The following is a 26078-nucleotide window of genomic DNA, read 5'->3' as shown; positions in this document are numbered from 1 at the left end:
AAGGGTGCTGATCCCAGCGTCCTGTTAGGATTTTCTTTGGCTGCTGCTCAGGGTCTATGTTAGGATGGTCACAGATGCCGAAACAGATCTCTCTTTTCACCTGTTCTTAAACAAAGAAGAACTCGATAACTTCCTGTTCGAAGAATGCATGCTCTGGTAATTTTTCCAGGATGAGGGACACTGCCGGCACCCGTGTGAAACTCCCCAGACTTTTCCACGTCTTTGGAGAAGCGGATCACCTTGATCAGGAACCAGGGAGCAAACAGTTACAAGCAGGGAGTCAAGGGGCCAGCCACCTGTTTCTGGCCAGGGCTCAGACTTTGCTGTAAACTTGGTTGGTGTTTCCTTCCTTGGTCTGCTCCAGAAACCACTCTTGGATCTGCAGGATGGCCCTCTGATTCAGAGTGACAGGGGGCAGATCCTCTGCCCTCCTCACTCACCTGCCCCTTGCACCCAAGCCTGCTCCTACAGAATTCTCTATCCCTGCTTAACTCATTATCTCTAGTCAACTGGGCTCTAGAACCGGAAAACCAAGTATCTGACTTCGGGCGGGCCTCTCTAGTCACTCACGGACTCACTCAACGAACACCAACCAGAGTCCCCATGCAAGGGATGCGCAAGAATAAGGGGTACAGCGAGGGATGGGACGCGATACACAGGGAGCCCAGGCGCAGGGGTTTGGAGGCGGACATCGGGAAAGAGACGGGCCTCCGAGGGTAGGGGGTGAGGGTCCTCGGGGACCCTTGGTCGCAGAGGTACAGAGAGAAGGGAGAGAGGCGGCGATATCAGGTGAAAGCCACAGGCGCCCGGAGCATGGGCGGACCTGCGCATGCGTCGATGGAGACTTTGGCGTCGCCCAGCGTCGTCAAGGTAACCCTGATCCACCACAGCTGGTCATGGAATCAGGGACTGGAGGGAGCTGGGGTCATCCCCCAGCCCAGAGTGCAGCCCTGACGGTGAAGGCTGAGCGGGGGAGTGGAGCCTGCCTTTACCCAAGAGGCCAGGGGTGGGGGTTGCTGGGTTGGGGAGCTGTCTCGGGAGGGTCTGAACTTCGGGTGGGGCCCTATTGGGTGGGTGAGGAGAGCGACCCCAGCCAGAGAGGAAAAGATAACAAGAGAGCTGGTAGGCATCTGGGGGGAAAAAGGAGAATGCGGCTCCTGGGGGGTTAGGGAGGCAACTCAGCGTGAGGCTGTGGTCCCCATTCCTTCCCCACCTAGCCTGACTGAGTCTCCCCCTCCCCCCAGCCCTGGGTGACCATTCTGCAGCCCCTCCCGTGGGCCATCCCACCTCCATCCCCGCAGACAAGCCGCGTGAAGGAAGGTGAGACTCCGGGATCTCTCCACGTTGTACCCACCTCTGCCTGTCCTTGCTGCACGCCCCTTTCCGCGCCCCTGGCTGGTCACTGGGGAAAAGGCCCTAGGGTCGGAGCAAGGGCAGAGGGAGGCCTGGCATGGACCTGCTGAACTCCGGTCCCCTAGGCCTGCTGGAGCTGATGCTGCTGCAGAATGCACACATGCACCAGCTGCTTCCGACTGCCCAGGTGGCAGCAGCCCTCGACCCCTGGCCTGCCTGGCCCCGCCCTCAGGTGCGTGGGCTGGGGGTGGGGGAGTAGGGGGTGGGCCACCGGGCCGCCCATCTGCAGGTCCAGAGATGAGGAGCCATCTGGGGTTCCCCGATCTTGAGAAAAAGGACCAGGCAACAAAGGAGCCAGAGACAGCCCACACCCATCTCGCTGGGTCTCTTTGGCATCTGTTATCTGCAAGGCCCCGTGTCAGCCTCCATGGGGTGGCGGTAGGAGGGCCCCAAAATCCAGACATTGAAGATTTTGTTTTCAAGGTTGCTCTGCAGTGCACGCCCCCACTGGCTTGCAGGCCCAGGAGGGCAGGCACCATTGCACTGGGGCCTGCAGGGTGCCTGATACTTTTAGGGCTTAACTGATATTTACTGAACAAGTGAATGAATACATGAATGACTGTGAATACAAGGCAACTTTGACTGTGATTGGCACAAAGTGTGAGTGCCACCTGGTTGGGGCATGAGGAAAAGGTCCTTGGAGGAGCAGGTGGCCTTGGAACCAGCCCTTGAAAGCCAGGTAGGATTCTGATGCTTGGAAGAGGTGAGGGGTGTCTCCACCATCCAGGCTGGCAGGGGCTGAGTCAGGAGGTCAACCAGTGCTGGGCACCTTGAGAGGTCTGGAGAAGTGACAGCTGGGTGGAAGGAGGAGGCCTATCAGTTTGAGTAGAGCAGGCTTCTAGGCGGGGCTGGTCAGAGGAGTCCAGGCTGAGGGAGACCCTGAGAAGCTGCTGCGGGCCCTCACCCCCAGGCCCTCACAGGGCCCTTGGGATGAGCGCCACCCCGTCACCAATGAGGCATAGGTGGGTCCAGGGACTGAGGGTTGACATAGGCTGGGACCTGGGACCCTTTACTGCAGTGCTTGCACCTAGACAAATGTCTCCTCCAGCAACAGGATATAAAAGGCACAAACTACAAAGGGCACAAAATAACTGCACGCACGCACGCTCGGGGCAATGATGAACAGTAAGATGCAAAAAGGTCACAGATCAACTGCCACGTCTGAGGTGCAGAGACCAAAAGCAGGGAACTGCGCATGACCCCTGCACACAGCACCACCAAGGGGGTGGGCAGACCACCTAGGCCACCCCTGCAGCCAGACCCACTGATCAGCCCCCACCGTCTCCCCATCTAAGGAACCAGCCCAGCCTCCTGGGGGAGCGACCAAGGGCACCTGTTTGTTGTTCCCAGTGAATTCCCAGCCTGAATTCCTTGTCTAGCCTCTTATCCGTTTCTGTTGATTAAAGAGTCCTAGGACCCAGAATCCATAACAGGGTGAGACGAGGGGCAGCTTGCTGGTCCCCCTGCCCCAGCTCTGGAGCCATACCTGGATTCTTCCAGTCCCTGCTTGGCCACTTATTAGCTGAGTGACCTTAGAAAAGTTGCTTAACCTCTGAGCCTCCGTTTTCCCACCTGCGAAATAAACAGTAACTGTCTCCAAAGCGCCTTGCTTGCCAGTAGTAAAGTCCCAATGAACAGTAGCCATTTTCTGTGGTGTATCTCGGGAAGTGATTTCAAGGAGTGGAGACTCATCCTGTATCATCTCCCATTCCTTTGTGCACAATCCCCAGGTCTACCTGGAGGGTCAACAGGAGGAGTGGGAGGAGGAGGAGGAGGAGGAGGAAGAGATGAGGGCTCAGGAAGAAGGCCCTTTGGTGTTCCACCATCACTACCTGCCCTGCCCGATGCCCGCTCTGGGAGCCCTGCTCCCCTGGCCAGCTCCTCTCATTTCCTCTCCCCTCCATCAGCCTCACTTGCAGGACACAGCCAGGGTTCAGCACCGTCCTCCTGCCTCTGGGAAAAGGCAGATGTAAGTGAGGTTGAGGGGGGCGGGGTCTGGGAGCTGCCAGGGCCCTTCTCTGAGGCTGGGCTGGAAGAGGTGGCCAGAGGCTGAGGGTGGAGATACTTGTGGGTAAAATTCCAGGGGCCACCCTGGGGCCTCTGATGGGAGGGTCTTTCTTTTCTCTTACCCACCTCAGGCGAGCCGTGCCCCCACCTCCACCCCCCAGTGCCACAGAGACTGTGGGTGCAGATGTACCCCCGGCTTCAGGTAGGTACTAGATGGATGGGCAGCGGGGCCCAGGCCTAGGGGTGGATCAGAAGACCAGTAGGGCCACGTGCCCTGTGTGTAGCAGGAACTCAGGTGTCACTGGCAGGCAACTGACCTGTCCCCTTCCCTTTTCCTCCTTGGGGTCCATGGAAGCAGGAGGGAGTCAAGATGAGGGTGCTGTCTCCCCCTAGACTACTATGATGCCGAGAGCCTACCGTGAGGACACACCGTGGCCCTGGGATCCACGCCAGCTTCATCATGAGGCTGGAAACAGCCCTGAAGACTCCGTTTGCCAACCCTGCACTCACACCTGACAGCCCTTCTTACTCCCTCAACGAACACCAGGCCCTCTCCCTTAGGTCAATCAGTCCCCTCTCCACTCCAGGGAGACCTTGAACCAGCCAGATCTCTGCTCCTGAGGGAGAGCCCCTTAGAGCAGTGCCCAGGTCCTGGAAGCCACATGAACGCCCAGTCCTGCCCCACTGACAGCTGCCTGGGCTAGGGAAGGCCTGAGAACCAGATACCCCCTTCGACCTCCTCCCCTCCCCTCCTTCTGGGATGACTAGGGCTGCAGTATCTCGGTTTGGCCCAATAATGAGCGGGAAGTATGAGGACAGGACTGCTTATGTTATCCATGGCTCTCTGAAGGCCCAGTGATGGGGGAGACCCTCGGGGCTCCTGCTCTTACCCTGTAAGCTGGCTCTGTTGGGAGAAAGGAGAGGTCAGAGCCATGTCCTGCTCCAACGGGAAGTCGCCTGTGTTTCCAGAGGGCCATGGGGGAACAGTGTCTCACTGCTCCTCTGGCCAGATTGCGTCTCCCCCACCCTCCCCCAGGAGGAATGAGTCACTCAGGGCGGATGAGGGTGAGTGAACGGTGCCTGGGCTGGTCAGCATGGAGGCGCCCAGGGCCTGGGCTCGCTGGGGCTCTGGAAGGCCCCTGTGAAGGAGAGGGTGGAGGGAGGCTGACGAGACATTTGGAGACAGAAGTCCAGCAAGGCCTGGTGGGTCCCCTTCCTGGCCATTCCCAGGAGGAGACTGAGGCATGGGGTTAAGTCCAGGGGTGTGTGTTCGGACTAGGAAAAGAAATGGCCCCAAGTCCTCTGCTGCTTGTCACAGTCCTTCAGCCAGGGCTGGACCACAACCCTAAGGAGCCACACTCAGTTCCAGTGGCCATGCCGCTCAGGCAGGCTGTGCTGGGTGGGTCCCTCTCAGCCTCATCCAAGCAGCTTGCACCTTGTGGATACCTCTCCGCCTCTGGTTACCCTGCTGGCCGAAGACAAAGCAGAGCAGGACGGATGTCACAAACAGGAGCAGCACCGACACGACCACGATAATCACCATCCAGTTGTCTTGCACAGGCTCTGGGGAGGGAGGGGACAGTGGTCTTTGAAGTCCTCTGGTCCTAGGCGTCACAGCCTAAGGGGGAGCAGAGGTCCACCCATCACCCACCTGACCCTCGTCCATCCTGCAGTCACCTTGTGTTGCAGACATGAGTGGCAAGTTGGGTATTAACTAGGGGGAAGGCAGACTAGGGTCCTGGCCACCAGCCAGGCCTCTGTGAGACCACCAGGGCCCAGATGTCCCCTTGGCACCGGCCCCTGGCACCAGCATGTGGTTGCTGGACATTATGGCCTGGACAGTGGCATGGTCCAGGCTGAGCCCCTCCCTGGGTGGAGATGAGGGTGCTTCTACCAAACCATGTGAAGACACGGAACATCTTGGCCATCTAGAGTCACAGAACAGTGGAGCTCCAGGGGACCTACGGGGTCAGTCAGGCCAAACTTCTCAAGTGGAGCCGGGCCAAGGCCAGGGAGAGGAGCTTGACTTGGTCAAGGTCCCGCAGCTCACTAATGGTCCAGCAAGTAGTTGGGGTCTAACCTGGGAGCTTGGAGAGAGCTCCAGGGAGGAGACAGAGCGAGAGGGAAGCCTTGGTACAAGTGTGGGGCCATGGGAGCCTCCCCCTGAGCCGGCAGAGAGCAGGACGAAGGCTTTTATTCTTCTGAGGGGCTGAAACGTGAACTGTCTCCCTCCGATTCCTCTGGGGGCTCCCCCTCACCAAAGACCTCCAGCGCCTGGGAGTCTGAGACGCTGTCAACGACCTTCACACCGCGAGACCGCAGGTCCATCTTGGCCTGGCAGGAGAAGTTGTGGGAGCTGTCTTCCAGCTGAGCCTCGGCGCTGTACGTGACCATGGCCTCTTGAGGGGAAAGTGCTGTCCCCTCAAAGGTCTGGCTGTGCAAGACCTCAGTGCTACGGAGCAAGGTGACAGTGAGGCCCTCGAGGGGCGCCACGGAGGGCACCCTGCACTCGATGGTGAACGGGCTCCCTACGGCCACCCGCGTGGGCTGCAGCTTCAGCAGCACTTGCTTTGGAGGGTCTGCAGGGAAGGAGGAAGGCAGGTCTGGTCAGGATGGAGGTGCAGAAGCAGCAGGCCCCACTCAGCCAGGACCATCCCCTGTTACCACGTGTTCTCAGGAAGTGGGCTGGGGCCTGGCCTGCTCTAGAGGGTCAAGAGAGGAAGGAGGAAGCAGGTCAGCGTGAAGGAGGAACTGGGTGGTTGTTTTCCGGACATGACGATTTCTGGAATGGACAAGAATGGAGGGGGCCTGGGGTCTACAAGGAAAAGCTCCAGATTCTGTAATACAACCAAGTAGAAGGATATGCAAAGTTTGAATCTGTCTCCTTCCTCTCTGGAAATTAAATACAATTTCAAAAGTTAAACAGGTTGGATAAGTATGTTGAAGGAGACTTCCAAAAGAGTACTCATGGGAACTGGGCCGTGAATTGTGAGATTCTTAAGAGGTGCAGGCTGGAGTCAGCCACCTCTATCCTTCTCCATCAAACTCAGTAGTCCCTTGGTTCTTCTTTGAATTACAATAACTTGCCCCGGTCACCAAATGACAATACGTTAGACTAAGGGCATCTTCCTCCTCTTTTGATCCACTGATGATGGTAATGAGGACTTGAGCACCACCCTTGGTGCCGAGCTGTTGAGAGAACCCTGGCTTATCCAAGGTCTCCGTAGCCTGTGGGCAGGTTGTGTGATGGTCACACCTTTGCCAAGGGCCCTCAGGGGAAGATACAACCACCGGGTGATGCCTCAACCTTTTCTCCAGGAGGCGAAAGGGCTACTGGGGTGTGCCAGTGCTCCTGACGGGCACCACTCTGCTTGTGCTGGGATTTGGGGTGTCCTGGTGATGGGGGTGTGACTGAGCTGAGAGGAGACTGTCATGCTGCATGGGAAATGACTTTCAGATTTGTCTCAGTCTTGCTTGGATTGCCATTGTCTAAGCAAACCTCAAAAACAGGTTCTAGCAGCCTGAAGGAGTCGAGGGGAGGGTGTGAGCAGCCGCTGAGCCCCCGGTCCAGGTCCTGCTCCCTGTCACCCCAGGAGCCCAGGGAAGTGGGGGCCAAACCGAGAGTAGTCAGCAGCAAGAACACAGCGGCTCTGAGAATACCCAGTAGACACAGGCTGTGGCCTGGGGAGGGGCCCCGCAACACAGCACTCACAGAACACAGGGGAGGGCCCTGCAACACAGCACCCACAGAACACAGGGGAGGGGCCCGCATCACAGCACCCACAGAACACAGGGGAGGGGCCCGCATCACAGCACTCACAGAACACAGGGGAGGGCCCTGCAACACAGCACTCACAGAACACAGGGGAGGGGCCCGCAACACAGCACTCACAGAACACAGGGGAGGGGCCCACAACACAGCACTCACAGAACACAGGGGAGGGGCCTGCAACACAGCACTCACAGAACACAGGGGAGGGGCCTGCAACACAGCACTCACAGAACACTCCGATGTTGAGCCTCTTGGACCCCAGCTTCCCGGAACACCAGAAATAGCAACGCATACTCGAATTCTGGGAGACGTTGAAGATCATAAACGATATCCACTGTTGGTCTTTTTGAAGGACAATTGTGTCTAGGCTGGTCTCCAGACCACCCTTGCTAGGGTGGGTACAGTTGGTACTACAGTTAATCACCCCAGACCCTCCGGACTTCACCATCAGCTGCTCTGGTGACACGCGTACCTCGAATGCCTCCTCACCAGACCCTGGAAGACAAGAAACACTGGGCAGCACGTGTCCCCACTGCCCTGCCCAGTGGAGCTGCCTATGGCTGCCAGTGTGATCAAAGAAGAGGGGTCCAAGAAGAAAGGCCAAGGATGGCCCCTCTGGTCCTCTCCCCTTGCTCAGACCTGATCGCCTGGTGTCGAGACCAAGGAGGCTGCCCCCACAGCTCGCTCCCTGCCTCTGGTTGCTCTTCCTCCAGCTCCGTCACCTCCAGATTAGTCTTTCTGATGCACATCTATTTCCATGCTGAGGGATCTTCAAGGCCCAGCCCAAAAGTCTCCTCCTGTGAAACGGAGGTGGACTGTGTCCTCTGAGCCTCCATGGCTCTGGGATTGACACTTCCCTCCCTTCTTTCCTTCCTCTGCAAATCCTTTTTGACCACCAGCTGTGTGCCACGCACTTCTAGGCTGTGGGGATCCAACGGGCACCAAAGCGCACAAAACCCCACCCTTGCAGAGCTCAAGCTGTAGTAAAGGAGACAGGCGATAACGAACAAGTGAAATAGGCAGCCTGTCAGTTGGTGGTTAAGTGCCTGGGAAAGGAAACAGGGAGCGGGGCGGGGTTGCCATGTTAAACAGCGTAGTCAGCACAGGCCTCACGGAAACACCAGTGTTTGAGCAAAGATAAGAAGCAGTGGTGGATGGCCGGTGGCAGGGCCAGGGGTGGCACTTGGAAAGCCCAGCAGGGATCTGCATGTGGAGGGAACTGCCAGAGCAAAGACCCCGGGGCCAGGCCAGAGGAGATGAGGATGGCTGGAGCTCAGTGAAGAGGAAGGCAGGGGGAGGTGTGATCCAGAAGGGAATGGGACCCTCTTGCAAATGACTGATATTCATGCTGATTCTCCCTTAGACACTTTGGAGCTTCTAGAAGGCAGGGCCCAGGTTTTGCATGTTTCCTTTTGTGTCAGCACAATGCCCTGTGTGTGGCATAGAGCCAAGAAGTGTTTCATGTATGTAGACAGGGCCCTGGGCGCTCAACCCCCACCAAGTGATGACCTAAAGGTGCTCCATCCCAGCGAGCTGGGTCTGTCTGCGTCCTAATCTCCCGCCACACTGGCAAGCCCCCTCTTAGCCCTCAACTAATAGCATAATGAAGGGGTGAGAGAGGGGCTTTGCAGGAATAGGGAACTAGATTTGAATCCTTAGTTTGCCAGGTACTAGCTGTGTGGCCTTGTTCAATGTTCTTCCTCCCTCTGAGCCTCAGCTTCCCCATCTGTCATGTGGGCTGGGTTGTCATGAAAAGCACCTGGCGGGTTGTCCAGAATAGACTGCTGGGTACATGCTGGCATTTTCCTTTCTGTCCCCTGGACCCCCTGCAAGAGGTTTCATTTTCACTTTTGATCCAGAAGGTGATGCCCTCTGTTATCCGCCAGGCCACATCTGCTGACCAGGTCGGGCATGCCCTCATCTTCTCCTGAACTCTGTCTCCCTTCACCTCGGCCTCCAACCTGCCACATCCACATGCCAGGAAGCTGTGGGGTCCAAATAACCTGGCATCCAAAAGGCCACGACCCTAACCCTAACCCAGGGTCACGGGAAGCCAGGCTGGCACAGCATCTTGTACCCATGGTGGGCGGCCGCTGGACTCAAAGCCTCAGAGATTTCTGGACCAGGACAGCTCTCCCGCCCAAAGCCAGGGGAACAGGCCCCCCACCCTCTGGGCTGGCACATGCCCAGTCAGGAACCCCAGGCCCTGGCTCACCTGGGCAGCAGAGCAGGGTGAGAAAGGCCACACACAGTCCCCAACAACAAAAAGGGGACATCTTGAGCAGTGTCCAAGGGCTCACAGGAAACAGCCGAGGACTACCTGGAGAGAGTTGGAGGGCGTGGGTCAGGGACTGGTGGCCTGGAGCCACAGCCCGGAACCCTCAGCCTCTGTGCACTGATGATTGCATTTCGTCTTATTATCTGAGCGGTCCTGAGGAAGCCACGTGGTCTGTAAGAACCAGGAGGCAGAGGGCATAACCTAGTCCTCCTGGCACACGCCCTAAATTCAGGTCCCAGGTCCAGGACAGACGGTCACCACAGCTCAGCAGGCAGAGACTCCTGGGCAGGTTTGTTGGTGCTCTGGTCACCTGCCTAGCATGAGTCCACTGAAACCCTGACACCCTGCTCAGCCTTCAATTCAACCAGCCGCTGACTCAGCTGATACAGGGACACCTTGAGGGAAATGCTCCCACAGTAGCTCCCCAGCAGTCTGGACTGTTACAGACAGAGGTACCAAGGGTCAAGCTGGCTGAGGCCCAAACCCCCAGATTCCATTTCCCTGGCCTGGCTCATGATGCACCCCACTCCAGGCAGGGAGACTTGATCCTGGGGCTCAGGACCTGAGAAGTTGCAGTGTGTTGCTAGACAGGATATGTTAGCACTGAGGGCATCCCCAAAAGCAGTGAGCAGGTGACAGGGGAATTTGATGGTCTGGAGGGCCTTCCCTGGAGGCTTCTGATCACGACACCAGTTTTCTGAGGCCCCAGTTATGCCTGGAGCCCTGTGGACTGACAGGGCTTGGGAAAGGCAGGAGAGGAGAAGGCTTGCTTGTTTTCTTAGGGGCACCCCAGATACGGCCTTCCAAAGAGACGCCCCAGTGTTTTGGGGACTCAGGCCAAACTGCATTCCTGGGTTGGGAGGGTGGGGTGAGCTCACGCCCTTCTGTTTGGCTGCTGAGGCCAAAGGCTGTTATTACTGTGTGCAGATGTCAGATCCAGGGAAGACCCTCAATGGCAGCACTCGGATTCAGAACAATGCCCAGAGCAGATGGAGGAAAGGGTGGAGCTGTAACCCTAGTCCAGGGATCTGATGCCACATAGGATGCAGGAAATACTCCTCCAACCCAAGCTAGATGCCAAGGGGGTGGCCCCAGGGCCTCAGACAGTGGGTGCTGCTATAGTAGAGACTGTGGTTTCTGCCGGGTCAGAATAATAATAACAAAACAAAAATAATAGCAATAATAATACAACAGTGAACAATTACTGACAAAGCACTCTACACATATTAACTAATCAACATCCAACTTACTGCCCCCTCTTACAGACAGGGAAACTGAGGCCAGAGTGATTAAGTGACTTTCCCAGGGTCACAGGAAAGCGGTCATGAAGTTGATGAAAGAAATGGGAGACTACAAATGGAAAGAGATGCTGTGCCCATGGACTGGAAGAATTAATATTATTAAAATGAACATACTACCCAAAGCAATCTACAGATGCAATGCAATCCCTATCAAAATACCATAGGCATGTTTCACAGAACTAGAACAAAGAATTCTAAAATTTGTATGGAAACACAAATGACCCCAAATATCCAAAGCAATCTTGAGAAAGAAGAATAAAGTTGGAGGTATCATGCTCTCTGTTTTCAAATAATACCACAAAGCTACAATAATCAAAACAGTATGGTACTGATGCAAAAACAGACAATACAATAGAGCTCAGAAATAAGCCCAGATTATATAGTCAATTAATCTACAACAAAGGAACCAAGAAGAAACAATGTGGAAAAGAGAGCCTCTTCAATCAATAGTGTTGGAAAAACTCAACAGCTACATGCAAAGAGTCACACTAAATGACTTTCTCACATCATATACAAAACTAAATTCAAAATGGATCAAAGACTTGAATGTAAGAACTGAAACCATAAAATTTGTAGAAGGAAACACAGGCAGCACACTCTTTGGAATTCATCTTAGCAATATTTTTTGGATATGCCTTCTCAGGCAAGGGAAGCAAAAGCAAAAATAAATAAATACATCAAAGTAAAAAGCTTTTGCAGAGTGAAGGAAACGAGCAACAAAATGGAAAGGCAGCCTAAAAGTGGGAGAAGATGTATGCAAATGGTATACCCAATTCAGGGTTCATATCCAAAATATACAAAGAATCATACAACTCAACATTAAAAAAGAAACACTCTATTAAAAGAAAAAGTGAACCTAAAAACAGGACTCACTAGTTGTCAAGCTCTGTGCACCAGTGTAGGGCCTCAATAGCTTTTGTGTGTGTGAGTGTGTCAACTTCTGGTGTACAGCTTAATGCTTCTCAATCAGCTTTTTATAGCCTAATTTTCTGTTTTTTACGGGGGGTGGACTTAGGTTTATTTATTTTTACTTATTTTTTTAATGGAGGTACTGGGGATTTAACTCAGAACCTCGGGTGTGCTAAGCACACACTCTACCACTGAGCGGTAAGCCTCCCCTGCCAATAGCGTCATATTTAAGTGTGTATAACCCAGAAGGCTCACCAGACATTTTAGAAAATCTGCAACTTGGAAAAGATCAAGAGAAACAAAACTGATCTCAAAGGTCACAGAGATAACATAGGGAACTGAAGAAAATTTTTTAAAAATGTTGGATTGATTACCTCAAATACTAATTTCCCCTTAAGAAAGGGACAGGGGTCAAGAGCCCTTGGAAATTAAAAATGATCGCTGAAACTGAGAAAAGTGTCCTAGGAAATTTGGAAAATAACACCAGGAAAATTTCCAAGAGGAACAAAAAAATCAATGAAGGGAATATAAGACATAAAAAGGTAAGTGACATGGAGGGTTAAACTCAGAGTTCCAACATGCTACTGTAAAAGTTCCAGAAAACACACACAGAGCAAGCAGAGGGGAGACAATTGTTTAGAAAATACACAGGCACATTTTTCGTAATGGAAGCACATGATCCTTTAGGTTACAAGGGCTCACCCTGTGCCTAGCATAATGAATAAAAGGATGTGCACCCAGGTATGTCATCGCAAACTAGCAGGGGACTGTCCCAAAGGTTTCCTTAGATCACACTCTACTGACTGGGCGGGCGCCGGGGGTCCCCGATTGAGGACTTGGCCTCATTCCTTCAGGGAGCCAGTAGCCAAGGACACCAGATGAGCGCTCACTCTACCTGGATGCAGTGAGAACCCACCCTGCCATGGAATTGGATGACCAGCTCTTTCTCAGTCCCAGGGACTGGCTTGTGGAAACCAGGATTTTTTACAATTAATTGATTGATTGATGGATGGATCTTAGTTTGGGAGGGCTAATTAGGTTTGTTTGTTTGTTTTTAGAGGTGGTCCCAGGGATTGAACCCAAGACCCCATGAGTGCTAAGTATGTGCTCTACCAGTTGAGCCATACCCAACCCCCAAAACCAGGATTTTTTAAAAGCAACATCCAATATTCTTCAAAATGGGATTTTAAAGCTGATGTACGTGTATATTTAATAGGTGACAAAGATACACCAAACCATGAATGATGATTCTCTTGCGATGCACCTTTGTATAATAAGCATCACCTGGGGGTGAAAGACTGCACAGCCCCGGCTTGTTGGCCTGGGCATGTGTGTGCTCGCCAAGTTCCTCAGACCCTGCTTCTGATATGAGAAGGCCCAGCTAGAAGTGTTCAAACAGCCAAACCAACCCCTCAGCCCCTTGGGGTGACGAAGCCCACGTTGGTAGGGGAAGGGCAAATTTGCTAAGCCACAGCTGTGGTTTCATTGGGTTTTTTCATCATTTTGCTTCTCTTTTGTTTGGAAGGAGGTGGGGGAGGGAATTAAAATACTTGTTTACCTTGGTGGAGGTACTGGGGTTTCGAACCCAGGACCTCGCGCATGCTAAGCACGGACGCTACCACTGAGCTATACCCTCCATCCCCTGTTGTTGTGCTTCTTTTGCCCTCAGTTTCTTCCCTCTGTAGCACAAAAGAAAGAAGGGGCCTTCTGAGCCTCCCAGGATGGAGGTCAGACCTCAGCTCCACACTTCGTGGCACCGGGTAGAAATTATCCCCTTTCTGACCCTTGGTCCTCCTTCACTCCCCCTAAAATTGTTCTGAGGAGAGCGGGTGCTGAGAGAATCTCCGTTCCATCTTCACCCTCTACCCTCTCCCTTCCAACCTAGCCATCCCAGCCCCTGCGAAAAGACACCAAAACCCCCCGCAGTTTGTGCCAAGGGAGGGCAGTGGGGGTGTGCTATCCCTGCCCCTCCCACCTTCCCATGGCTTCAGCCCACATCGCATCAGGTATCACCCCAGGGCCAAACAGGGTAATCAGTCACGGATGGAGAGAGCAGAGGGGTAGGAAGGGGAAGTCAGAGCACCAGGAGAGAACCCCTGTTCTCTGCACCCTTGGATGGTCTCAGAGCATGAACTTTTTATCCTGCCAAAGCTGACCTCACCTTTCCAGTGTGTGTAGCAGCCTTTTCCCTGGACATATTTCCGTAATGTATTAGTCAGGAGGGCTCAGCGCACTGCGGTGACATTTCGGTGGCCGAACGCAAGGGCTTCTCTGGCTGGTGAGAAGTCTTCTGAGTCAGGTGACTCCCTGATTCGAATTGCTTCCACCTTGTGCCTGCACGGAGGCCCATCACTGAGGCAGGGGAGAGGGAACTGGAGGCTTGTGCCAGCTCTGAAGTGCTTTGGCTCAGAAAAGACCCGTGTTACTTCCACTCCCAGCCCAGAGGCCAGAATTAGTTATGATCTCCAACCTAACTTGAAGGGAGGCTGGGAATGTGGTCTTCCTGGGTATCCGGAAAGAGGGAAGGAAGATTTGGTGAAAAACAGCATTATCTCTGCCACTCCAAACACCTTTCCTTTTCTTTTTTTTAAACTAAAGACAGTAATTGGAGATGAGGGTATCTCCTCTCTTGGAGAATATCCCGTTAGCATGTGAAAGGCCTCTGACCAGTATTGCAGCAAATAAGGAATCTTTAATTCAGCATTTCTTAAAATTCTTTGGTCATTGAGCCCTTTTTTCTAAGTTTAATCTCCTTTGGAACTAGTACTCTGAGGTGCAAACTTTGGGAAATTGACTAAATGTGTCACCTGTGGCCCCTGGTTCTCACGCGTTGGGCCAGCCACCTCTCAGAGAAGCCTGTCTCGACCAGAAGGAGCCCCTGCTGGTCCTGGAGGACGGCCACCCCACCCCCACCCCATGGTGAACAGCTCTTTCTCAGCGCCTCCCTCACTGGCTTCCTGTGATTCACACCCATCCGGCAGCCCCTTTGCAGGAACTATCCCACGGAGGGGTGGGCCTCAGGCATAGATAAATGCTCACTTGGAAGAGACCTGAGTCCAACTTCTGACACAAAGCAGAATTTCTCCCTGGCCTGTTCAGGACGAGGCCTTTCCCCTCGGTTGGATTCCTAGGACCCAGCTCCTGCTCACTTGCAAAGCCTCCTTTGGCCTTGCTGGGCAGCTCAAAGTGTTAGGCAGACCTCCCTCCTACAGCCGGGGATCTGCTGTCCGGGACCCTGCTCCCCTGCTTCCAGCTTAAATCCTCTGAAGCAAGATAGCCAAGCCCGTTCATCACCACGTGACAGACATCTGAGTGCCCACCTGCTCCCCCCACCTATCTCTAGGCCAAACTTCTGTCTCTTCAAAAGTCTGTGACTGTTTCCAGGCCCCTCACGGCCCTGCTCTCCACCCCCAGAGCCACCACGAGTGTCAAGGCCAGACTTCCCATCATCCTTGGGGTTGGGCCCAGCATTCCAGTTTGTCCATATCTGCTGGAATCCTAATTGGGTCACGACTCACGGTGGTGGTGATCACTCACTCTTTCCAGCTTTGTGTAGTCTGCAGGGAAACAGAACAAACCTATTTCTGGGGCTCATTCAAATCACTGAGCCGGCCTGGGAAGGGGAAGGCCGACTTGGAGGCACAGGGAGCAGAGGGCAGGGAAGAATGCTTACTGGGCTCACCTGCTAACCTCCTCCAAGGCCAAGTGTACTCAGTTACTGTCCTGCTGACCCTGCCCCTCCTGCTTCTGGAAACTGCCCCCTCCAACCCCTGCCATCTTTCAATAAGGTTTCTCACCAGCCCTATTCCTCTGCCCACAGCTAACCGGCCCAGATACAGGATCATGACTGATTTTTGGCCTTGACAAAGGATCTGATCAGTCCCTCATCAATGTGAGGTTGTTAAATGTTCTTGATCTGGAGGGAAGTACTGGTCGTCAAGGAGCGAGGAATGAGGCCAACCTGCAATTGGGGCACAAGATGCCCCAGCGCTGTGCCTGGCTCAGTGGGAAGGGCAAACAGGTGGGGTGTTTATGCTGGCTGTTAGGATCTCTTGAAGCCAAGGCATGGGTCTAGCACAAGTGACACAGGTGGGACAAATATAGAAAGTACAAGGGCGGGAGGTATAGCTCAGCTGTAGAGCACGAGCTTGGCATGCACGGGGTCCTGGGTTCCATCCTCCGTACCTCCATTAAGGGGGAGAAAGAAGGAGAGAACGATAGTATAAGGAGGTGCATTCACTGATCGAGGACAGTTGCGTCTACATACACATGTATTTAATAGAATATATCAAATACTCAGAAAAAAGTCCTCTTCACAGCCCAACACTGACTCAGCACGAAAACAGCAAACCCCGTCTCAGTGGCCCAGAGACCATGGCCCCAGCATGCAGTGTCCTCCGTCCTGCAGACCTGCACCTCTCTGTTCTAAGAGGCAGCTGACAGTGCTAGCAGGTGCCTCCCTCCCTGGCTGGGGCCAGTTCAAGACTTGGGCCCCAGCATGGGCTTTTAATACCTTTTCAGGGAATCCAAGAGCTGTCTCTGCTGCAGCGTCAAAGGACAGGAGACAGGGAGCAGGTGCCAACAATGTCCCCCTCGTGCTCCCGTGCATTTGGCTGCATCCAAGGGCCAGCGCTGCAGAGAGACGAGGTGCCCATGGCTCTCAGGGATGCTCCTGGTGCCCACTGAAGAGGGGAGATGAGATGCTGGTGGGCAGAGTGGAAGGAGCCAGCTTGCTAAGCTGTCCCAGGACTGGTGGGCCCTCGGGGTCCTCCTGGGAGCTGCCCCCTCCTGGTGGTTCAGAGAAAGCAGAGCCTCCTCTGACTTCACCAGAGGCGGTGGGGTCAGGGAAGGTGAAAGCATGTTGAAAGCACCCTAAATCCCAGCTGACTGGCGGCTGCGCTCCCTCCCTCCGTGTGGGTGGATGTGTCACGGGCTTCCGACACGCACAGGTTGCTGGTTTTTCTCCCCTTGCGGATTTCTTGGCCCAGTAACCTAGTCACACCTGTCCCAAACTCTGCCTCACCTGGGGGCATGTCTGTCCCAAACTGGCCACCTTCCTGGAATTCAGCCCCTGGAATCGATACTCTGGGGGACTTGCTGCAGTGTTTCAAGGAACCTTTGCCCACAGAAACGAAGGAGGGCTTTCCAGCCCGGGTCCTGCCATGACACCAGCAGGCAAGCACACCCTCCCCTTTGTCCTCCCCCTGCTTTGCCAGCCAAACCCCTACCGGGATGCCAGCCAAGAGCAGCCCCTGGTCTGAGAGGGGTGGGAAAGTCTGTAAGAAGATGCAGCTGGCTTCCAAATCTAAAACTACCTTTATTTGTGGTTGGCTCAACAGAAGATGCCTTCATCAATCAACAGAATTATAAAACTGTACAAGAGGTACAAAAATAGGCCGTTTAACTTAGATAATTACCCTCACATCATCAAGCTTTAAAAATACATAAAATTGTACAATCTGGCAGTTTATAAAATATAAAGCTAAAAAGAGGGTTTTAGGTTCCACAAAGAGGATTGTATCACACAATTAACACATATCCATTAAACAATTAACCGTTCACAGAGAAGACACAATGGCACAGAATTTTTTTTAAAAATCACTCAAAAATTAGTATTTTTACCCTGACCAAATTATTCACCCTTCAATGACAAAACTACTGTAAGGCGTCCATCCCATGGAAGGATACAGTATAATTTTTCCTTTTCCAGTTTTAAAATGGTCAGGGGTGTTGTCCAAAACAAATCTGATGTGCTTTAAGCAAGTGCAATTGTCACTGGATACAATTCAGAGTAAAAATTAAATAAATATAAATAGGTTAAATAAATAGGTGATTGCAAAAGGAACACTACATAAGGTCTGCATCTGAGAGTGCTGCGGAGTTGACTGGTAATGCTTTCTAGGTAGGTGGGGACTGCCGCGTCACAGCTTTTGGGTTACTGAAAAGGAATACTGTACCTGCCAGACACACAGCCCGGGTGAGGCGAGCGGGGTGGGGACTTTGGCTGGAAGTGTCCGTTAAGGCTGCTCCAGGGGGCGGCTCATCGCACATGCTGTCTGTGGTTTTCCAATGAATACAGAGAGGATTAAAGTGCCGACACAAAAATCAGAAGCAGTTACTCATGGGAAATCACTGTTTCAGAAAGAAAACCAAGTATAGGAAGAGTAGACCCTGTGGTTTAAAAGATAAGGTCCAGCCCTGGCAGTTGGGATTCTGGCTCATCTGGACAGGACACCTGGTGACTTCCTTCCACGCAAGGTCGATGCGCCAGGCCACGGTCAGCTGAAACGACTGCTCAGGACGGTGAAGGGTGGCCAAGGAAAAGAAACATTGCGGAATAGGAAGAAGAGGGGTTTCAGAAACTGCATGAGCAGAGAGAATGCTGAAGAGAATTTGAAGAGGTTCTTTACAGATGTACTGAGGTCTGCCTTCCAGCCTGAGAAGGCTGCGGAAGTGGAACCAGCCCACCTTCCTGGAGGCCCTCAAGGCTGAGGGTCCGATGAACAGAGATGCAGGATGAGAACAGCCCCGGGAAACCCAGGCTTGGTCAGAGTCCAAATGCTGAGACGAAAGTGGCCAAGAGGAGAAGGCCCTACAACCACATCGGCGGGAGCGGTCAGATCAGCCACCAGCTCATCTCTTGAATGAGTGAGGAAGATCTCAGTGACAAACGAATTGCATTCACACAAAACCTCACCCACAGGATCAGGGTGAACTCTGCTAAGGACCCTTCTAGACTTGGTGGAAGGGAAGTACTTTGCTGGACCCACTAACCTGGGGATCTTCCACTATGACACATGTAATGGGTCGGAGTGACATCTCCCTGGGAAGAACCTATGAGGACAAGGAACTGAGTGAGTGACGGGGAGGTGGGAGAGGACCTTTGCACCCAGGATCTTATACCTCAGCCTCCAGGTAGTTTAGTGACTTATCAAATAACAGCAACGATTCCCAAAAGTGCAAACGCTCTGGTGCCTAGTGACCCGTCGAGCTGTTCGAAAACTGAAGTTAAAAGGACTCAAGAAGCAACAAGAGAATTCTGGCAGGTGCGCCAAAGGCAGAGTCAATACAAGGCTCCACGCGAGATTTAAACAAATTACGGCGTCCCTGGGATTCCTAACAGATGCGACTAAAATCTGTCTTAAAAAATACGATGGTGTACCTCTAAGAAGTCAAACAGCTTTCCAGGAACCTTACTAAAGATCAAACAGTTCAGCTGTGACAGGACGCAGCAGGCAGCAGAACCCTCTTCTAGCAAAACAAAGATACCTTCCCCCTGCACCAAGCACAACAGGAAACCAGAATTCTAGAAACCAGAACAGGATACGCCACATGCTGCCCAAGGTGTTCCCATGACAAGTGCCCACATGAGAACTCTTCACACCACCTAAAGGCAGGGGACAGGGTTCCTATCGGTGACAGAGGGAAAAAGGACAGAAGGCAACCTGGCCAGATGTGATGGGTGCAAACCCCCAGGGCACGCCCTTCCTCCTCCTCCCCCCACTCCCGAGTTTTCTTGGCGGCGCTGACATTTACTCACTGCTCTTTCTCTCTCTCTCTCTCTCTCTCTCTCTGTCTCATCGGCTCTTATGAAACAGAGCTTTTGCCTGTTCTGTTCACCTGCGTCCTGCCCAGCTGACACAGTGAGCGCTCAAAGGAAATACTCTGTATAAATGAGTTTGAGAAAGTTGCATGCTTAAAAACTAGTGTGATAAGCAGAAAAGGCATTTTTTTAAAAAGTTGTTCTGGAGACGAGCTGGGCCAAAACAGGGAGCTGACACAAATCCTGGGCTGCGGGGAATGACCTGGCTCCCCCCGAGAGACAACATTCAGCAGCAGGGAGAAGGCAAGGCAGCTGCCCCCCAACCTCGTGGAGAGCTGGCGTGTTCCTTTAAGTCACTCAGCTTGGACTGGCTCAGCCTCTAGCCAGCGGGCAGCTGAGAGACCTGCAGAGCAGGATGGAGGACAGCGGGGAGGGGCAGGCGCTGGCTCGGGGAGTCAGAGCGGGGAGAGGAAGACCGGCTGGCTGTGTTCCTGGAAAACGGACGGTGTGCACAAGACACCACAGGACCCACAGAGGATGCCGGGGTCCAAGGTCTAAGAGAGGTAACTGATGCGGTTTAAAGATGTAGGATAACATTAAAGGAGAAGAAAGAGTGACGTTAGGTATTAGGAAAGGAAGGGAACTGAGTTCTCTGAAGGCAGAATGAGCGTTTTTGAGGAACAGCCTTCATTCAAATACACCAGCAGAAACATCTCACAAGAAGAAGAAACAGTGATTTCTCTGTCAGTCAGCAAACCTCGACAGTAGCTGAGTGGAGTCTCAGTTCACCAGGACAGAACTGCAATGATCCATTCCCCTGGCTGCAGAAAGTATACGGAAAATGTTTCCTTACTGGTACCCTGATTGCATTTAACTTCTAAGGCTCTCGGTAGAGAAGACAGAAATTTTTGACTGAAACTGAAGTTAAAAATTATATTAATTTTAGGGGGAAAAACCCCATGGTATTGACATAATTTAGAAATATTACTTTGAAGTTATTTCACACATGCATATAGTGTTGCTATAACATTTAACTCTTCAGCATCAGAGAATGTTCTGCGTATGAACACTCTTTCTGGAGGGGAACGGGTCTGTGGGTACCACATAAAATAGAAGATATGTCATATTTCTTGCATTACTTCCTCATGAGTAAGCTTCAAGTGAAGTTGATCTCACGCTTATGTAGCATTCTACACTATGATCAAAATATAAAGTCATTAAAATCTGCTGAGAGAAACATAGAAGCCTGTCCACGAAGCATGTGGTGACCCTGGCCTCGGCTCTCAACCCCCTGGCCTGTCCTGCTGGCCCCAGGGACAGAGCAGCCTCAAAGCTTACCTGCTGACCAGGGCTCTCCCTGGGTGGCCGAATGTCCCTTTGGCCTGCTCCTCTCCAGTCCTAAGGCCTGTACCTGCCTGGTTCTGAGCTGCTCTCCTTGGTGGCCAGGGGACTTACTACCTCTTGCCCCCAAATGCTCCTAAACATCCCCAGGTGGCCCAGCACATGAATCTACCAAAGGCCACCATTCAGGACACCTGTGTGCTAGGCCACAGCTGCCTCAGGACAGAGAGCCCTCTTCGATTCGGAGAGATCCGCAGGCTCGGCCTCACCTTCCAGCGCGCAGTGCTGACCTATCCTGACATCATGCCCCCCCATGTTCAAGCCTCTCCCTGCTCCCGAGGAAACACTGGTTACAGTGACCTCATAAACTGTGGGCGCATCTGTGATCGGTGAGGCATCTCCGAATCCGGGGACAACACCCTGTGAACATCCTTCTCCTTCCTCCCAGGCACCCTCACCTCTCGAGCCCTGCTTCTAGCAGAGGCTGCATTTGGTGCATCTCGGCCTAGCTGGTCCAAGAGAGATGCTCCTGGTCCCAGCACGCAGGCAACACTGAGGATACCCTCATCTCTTCCTTGAAGGCCCATAGGTTGACATCAAACAGGAATTTTAAAAAGAAACGCAAGTTGTGAAGCAAGTTTATCCCGGAGAAGGCTGAGGGTGCTCCTCTTGCTGCTTCTGGGACCGGCCCTCCTTTGCAGACGTCCACGCCTTTGTAAAGCTTTCAGGGCCAACGTCTTCCCAGGTCCCTCGCAGGTCAGCATGGGTCAGCACCCTCCTTTGCCGGCTGCAGAGCGGCCAGCTCAAGGCACTTGGCTTCGGAGCCTGGTCTCCCTGCTAAGCTGGGAGGCGTCAGGCTAAGTGAGGCCCGTGGAGACCAGGCCCTCAGTCACAGCCGGGGCCACCAGAACGGAGGCCGCCCGGCTCAGAGGGCGTCTGGAGTCATGGGGGGCCGGGACTCCGGGCGCTCGAGGGAGTAGTAGGGCTGGAAGGGTCTCTCGTGGCAGCACAGCTCCATGGCCCGGTAGGTGTGCAAGAGGAGGTGGGGGAAGCGGGCGGTGAAGTAGCGCACGAAGTCGTCGGGGAGGGAGCCCAGCGTCTCCCGCACCTCCTCGGGGAGCTCCCGGTAGTGGTGCTTCTGCAGACGGGACACAGACACCGGAGTCAGCGGTGAGGAAGCCCGCTGAACGCTGGCAGGAGCCTCTTATTCAAGGCAGACAGAACGTTAGCTGGGTCTCGGTAAAGGAACAACCCATCTGCTCCCAGGCCTCTTCCCGTCCTGGGGGCAAGGGGCGGGGCTCCGAGGCGGGGTGGGGCCTGGCCAGGCCCAGGGCGGGGAGGTCCGGGAGAGGGAGCCTCCTGGGGCCGGTAGGGGGCACCAGAGAGCCCGCTTCCCAGAGCATAACCCCCCACCTCAACACCCCTGAAGGGAAAATCCACTTAGGGGACAAACAGCCTCTAATTTTTCCATTGCGGCCAAAGCCTCCCAGCCTCTTGAGGTCACGATTCCAGTGTGGATGGAGGGGCCCACAGAGGAGGGACACGAGGAGGAGGCAGCTGTGCTGCAGGCCCCGCCCGCCCAGCGCTCATGGCCCTCACCTTATTTCTCATGGCCCGGAGGAGGTCTCGGACGGAGCCGCCTTTATACGTTCTGAATTTACGCAGATCTAGGAAAAACACAAGGAATGCGATGTAACAAATACACAGCTTTCAAAAGAAAACAATTTCTGGGGCTCCTGGGGATTAAGCAATCAGACTGAAACAAGACCTAACTCCATCTTCTCAGGGCACCGGAGCATCTCCCAGACTGAACCCGAGAGCAGCAGTGTGAGTTCGAATTCCACCTCCTGATAGATCCTGTGACCGGAAATGACCACTGACAGCCTGTCACTAACCTGTCACTCTGAGAGACCAAACGGAACACCCATCAGAGTAACAGTCTGATCGGTATCCAAACCACAGAAAAGCCTCAACCCCAGAAGTGGCCTTTGGAGCCCCAGCTGCCTGGAGTTGCCATTTCCACATGTCCTTCTCAGAAACGGCTGCTGCTATTCAAACACCTCGCCAACCCAGAGGCCCAGGGCTCCGTGGATCACCTGTCTGCAGGGGGACAGTGATGTTCTCCCTCCAGTCCATCTTCACCACGGCCCGCCCGCCCCGCTCCAGCTGCTTCACTATCGGGCCGTCCAGGGACTCCTTCTCTATTCGGTCACTCACGTCCTGTGAGGGAAACAAGGGCGACAGGTGACGGTCAGTGTGCGGAGGTGCTGAGAGCCAGGGACAGGCACACTGAAGCAGCCAACTGGTCACTGCTGTGTGAGTCTCAGGCCCAGAGCTGGGTGACAAGCATCCTGCCATCTCCCTGCCGTCCGCTAATGCTGCCCCCGGGGCCGCCACGTCTGCTGCTCTCCAAGGAGCAGCCACCAGAGACGCACAGCTGTACACAGATGCGCAAGGCCTTGACCGTGCTTCACATGCACCAGAGTCCACATAGAACCCCTTGTCTTATCTATCTTCGTCAAGGCTCCAAAAACAAAACCAAAAACAGTCCATTCTGACTTCTTTCCTGTGACTTTTGTCTACCCACTGACACCGGACATGCTCCAATCCATGCCTCAGGGAGGGCTGTCACTCCTCATACAAACAATCAGAAAAGACAGGTGAAGCCAGATGTCTTTTAGGGGAGGATGCTGGTGACAAGAGCGTGGGCTCCAGGGGCCTCAGCCCTGGACATAAATCCTGCCCCGTGTCTGAGGGACACATCTGAGCATGGACCTCTCCGAGCCCCCACCAGAGGGCAGCTCCACCGACAGCTGAGGAAACGCTCAGCGGTCTCATGTGGACCGCAGTCTTCTCTTTCTGCAGTGGAGACAAAGCCAGGTCATCTGACCATCTAACTTGCAATTGTGAAAGGAAAGCCTTTGAGGGGATTGATGGTTAATTCGGGCACGCTGGGGACACATGGTTCTCAGCTGCAAAGCTGGTACAGCTGGTGACATGGACGGAAGCCAGGACATGTGACTTGGAGATACTAAGATTTTACGTCCTAACCCCTCATAGGGGAAAGGTCCCTGTGTGTGAGTTTTATTTCTGTTCGACATCTTGTCATCATCAAAGTGACTCGGCTAGGTTTTGGAGGCCTCTTGAAGGCATCTGACCTTAGAAATTTCATGTTACATCCCGTGGGACACAGTGATCAATCTTGCTCTTTGTTATACGTACCCACTGCTGCCATGGGGAACAGCATTGAAGCGTCACCCTCCCAATCCATCCAAATAGTGACCAGGCAGTACCCCAGGCAGTAGGAACACAGTGATAAATCCGGAAATCAGATGCTCCTGCCCTCAAGGAGCTTACATCCTGGGGGCCCCACCATGGCCACAGCTCTAGTCAGCCTCTGGGACAGCCTGACAGTCACTTCCAAATCCAAGCTCTGCTCTGGCCCAGGCCCAGGAGGAAAAGCACTGCCCCAGTGCCTGCCTTTCAGAGCTGGTGCGTTGGGAAGGATGCGCTGGGATGAGTTTTGGTGAACTCACACCAGGGAAAACTTTCAGAAACATGTCATCTTTTCACAAAGCCATCAGGCAGAATCACAAAGCCTCAGAATAGTCAAAGCACCAGCGGAGAGCATATTTGATGACCCTATTACGTAACCTCTCAGAATCTATCTGAAGGAAAAAGAAATCTGGGCAAAGACTGAGTAAAAGATGATAGAAAAAAAAAATCCAAAGTAAGGGAATGTTTATATTCATGAAACTTGAATGAAATTATATGATGCCTGAGGTTTGCTTACAAATAATCTGGGGTCAGACGGGGTGGAGAGAGGGCAGAGGTTGAGTTAATAATTGTTGAAGCTGGCTGATAAATGAGAGTCCATTATAGTATTTCCTCTACTTTTGTACTTGTGTATTTGAATGTTCTCATAATATAGTTTTTAAATTATGGTTCACCCTTATGACAGAAGACTATAGTTGTAAAAATTTTACAAATTTAATGTGGAAAAATACTTAAATATTATATAAATTTTAAAAAGAACACAAAACTATATGTACAAGTTGACCCTAATCACACATTTATATATATAGGCACACTTCATTCCAGTGCCCTTCACAGATACTGCTTTTTTCTGTTTAAAACAAATTGAAGGTTTGTGGCAACCCTGCATCAGCAAGTCTGTTGGTGCCATTTTCCCAACAGCAATTGCTCACTTCATGTCTCTGTGTCACATTTTGCTAATTCTCACAATATTTCAAACTTCATTACTGTTATACCTGTTTTGGTGATCTGTAATCTGTGATCAGTGATGTTACTACTGCAAAAAGACTACGACTCGCCGAAGGCTCTGATGATGATCAGCATTTTTTAGCAATAATGTATTTTTCAATTAAAATATGTACATTATTTTTTAGATATAATGCTATGGCCCACTTAACAGACTACAGGATAGTGTAAACGTAACTTTTTTATGCACCAGGGAAGCAAAAAGTTCGTATGACTCGCTTTTGCGATATCTGCTTTATGACAGTGCTCTGGGACTGAACCATAAGATCCCCAAGGTCTGCCTGTACGAAGAAAATATATTAAAATGTCAACCATGGTTATCTCTCAGTTATCGGATTTCATGCTACGTCCTTTGCTATATAACTTCTGGAAGAAAACTGGAAAATGTTTAAATGAAGATTTTTGACAAAGAAAAGAAATGTCTCCACCTGGAAGAACTGGAGCTGCTTCTCGAGGCTCCAGAAGAACGGGTGTTTCAGCACGTGCTTTGCAGACGGGCGCTTCTGAGGATCCTTTGCGATCATCTTCTCTATCAGTTCGCGGGCGATGACGTCCTCTACGGAGAAGGAAACACATGTGTAACTCGTTACTTCCCTCCCAACGGCTGCCAGCAAATCACCAAACCTCAACAACGTCTCCAAGTCCTCCGACTCCAGGCTCCTGAAAGTAACTCATTCCAATAGCGGAAGTGAGACCTTGTGCGAAACTTCAGCTGACGGAGAGGACTGGCGGTGCGCTTCGTGGAGAGGAGTGACTGGAGACCCCGATGTCCGAGGCCCGGGTGGCACCATGTGCCTCCACTCACTGGACTGTGAGTGACCAGAACAACACTCTGGCTGAATACGGATCAACATGCAGAGATATTCAAGATGAAGTTTAAAAATGCATGTGCTGCAATACAGCGTGTAGTTTTAACCCATTTTTTACAAAAATACACACACATGTCTAGATAGCCAATATCTAGAAATAATTTATAAATAAAGGTATTAACGGCAGTCGTTCATCGCTGTATAAAGGGATTATCGGCCTTTCTGCTAAGCTGTTTTGTCTCCAAGGATAAAGGGAAAGTAATCCATGAACAAAACAATTAGTTGTACTTTTTTTAAAAAGGCAGCAGTGAGGTGCCTGTGTGAAGAGAATATATTAAAATGCCAACCGTGGTTACCAGGCCCGATGATAATGCAAGAAACACTGAAGTCAGGGAGAAACACCTGTTGGCCCACGTCCCTGGAG

The 26078-nt window shown here is 52.6% G+C and overlaps 3 protein-coding genes across 7 annotated transcripts in view; 1 reads left to right on the top strand and 2 right to left on the bottom strand.

Moving 5' to 3' along the window:
• ERN1 (endoplasmic reticulum to nucleus signaling 1) overlaps positions 1-26078 on the bottom strand; it is a 104054-nt gene that overhangs the window by 9947 nt on the left and 68029 nt on the right. For 3 of the 4 annotated variants that reach the window (XM_064495668.1, XM_064495670.1, XM_064495671.1), the window contains 4 exons: positions 25274-25401; positions 22661-22784; positions 22164-22231; positions 16978-21702 (listed from right to left, as the gene is read on the bottom strand). The exons of the other annotated variant lie outside the window; for it this stretch is intronic. In XM_064495668.1, coding sequence (XP_064351738.1) covers positions 21490-21702; positions 22164-22231; positions 22661-22784; positions 25274-25401 — 533 coding nt within the window. In that variant the 3' untranslated portion in view covers positions 16978-21489. Of the gene's footprint in view, positions 1-16977; positions 21703-22163; positions 22232-22660; positions 22785-25273; positions 25402-26078 lie in introns of those variants that run through there. 4 annotated transcript variants of the gene reach the window in all.
• LOC135323176 (proline-rich protein 29-like) lies at positions 645-3842 on the top strand. The gene is made up of 6 exons (XM_064494925.1): positions 645-956; positions 1245-1320; positions 1479-1585; positions 3144-3382; positions 3552-3622; positions 3814-3842. The coding sequence occupies exons 1-6, from the start codon at positions 897-899 to the stop codon at positions 3840-3842; spliced, it is 582 nt and encodes a 193-aa protein (XP_064350995.1). The 5' UTR covers positions 645-896.
• ICAM2 (intercellular adhesion molecule 2) lies at positions 2072-16422 on the bottom strand. 2 transcript variants are annotated; one of them, XR_010384579.1, is made up of 7 exons: positions 16194-16422; positions 13842-15237; positions 9408-9512; positions 7421-7687; positions 5679-5999; positions 4311-4983; positions 2072-2207 (listed from the first exon to the last, which is right to left on the bottom strand). XR_010384579.1 is itself a non-coding variant. In XM_064495672.1 (6 exons), the coding sequence occupies exons 3-6, from the start codon at positions 9466-9468 to the stop codon at positions 4802-4804; spliced, it is 831 nt and encodes a 276-aa protein (XP_064351742.1). In that variant the 5' UTR covers positions 9469-9512; positions 13842-15237; positions 16194-16422; the 3' UTR covers positions 4112-4801. The 2 variants fall into 2 exon arrangements, 1 of the variants encoding a protein (XP_064351742.1); XM_064495672.1 differs by lacking the exon at positions 2072-2207 and having other exon boundaries at positions 4112-4983.

This window comes from Camelus dromedarius, chromosome 16, assembly GCF_036321535.1.
Source record: "Camelus dromedarius isolate mCamDro1 chromosome 16, mCamDro1.pat, whole genome shotgun sequence".
In the NCBI taxonomy this organism is placed as follows: Eukaryota; Metazoa; Chordata; class Mammalia; order Artiodactyla; family Camelidae; genus Camelus; species Camelus dromedarius.
This window is presented reverse-complemented; position numbering and strand designations above follow the sequence as displayed.

Excerpts from the sequence above, each read along its gene's own strand:
- LOC135323176 (XM_064494925.1), top strand. The coding sequence starts at position 897 with ATGGAATCAGGGACTGGAGGGAGCTGGGGTCATCCCCCAGCCCAGAGT. Across the intron at positions 957-1,244 it reads CCCAGAGTGCAGCCCTGACG|CCCTGGGTGACCATTCTGCA; the intron begins GTGAAGGCTGAG and ends CCCTCCCCCCAG. Across the intron at positions 1,586-3,143 it reads CTGCCTGGCCCCGCCCTCAG|GTCTACCTGGAGGGTCAACA; the intron begins GTGCGTGGGCTG and ends CACAATCCCCAG.
- ICAM2 (XM_064495672.1), bottom strand. The coding sequence starts at position 9,468 with ATGTCCCCTTTTTGTTGTTGGGGACTGTGTGTGGCCTTTCTCACCCTG. Across the intron at positions 6,000-7,420 it reads GCTCAACATCGGAGTGTTCT|ACCCTCCAAAGCAAGTGCTG; the intron begins GTGAGTGCTGTG and ends CCTTCCCTGCAG. Across the intron at positions 4,984-5,678 it reads CCAGGCGCTGGAGGTCTTTG|AGCCTGTGCAAGACAACTGG; the intron begins GTGAGGGGGAGC and ends CTCCCTCCCCAG.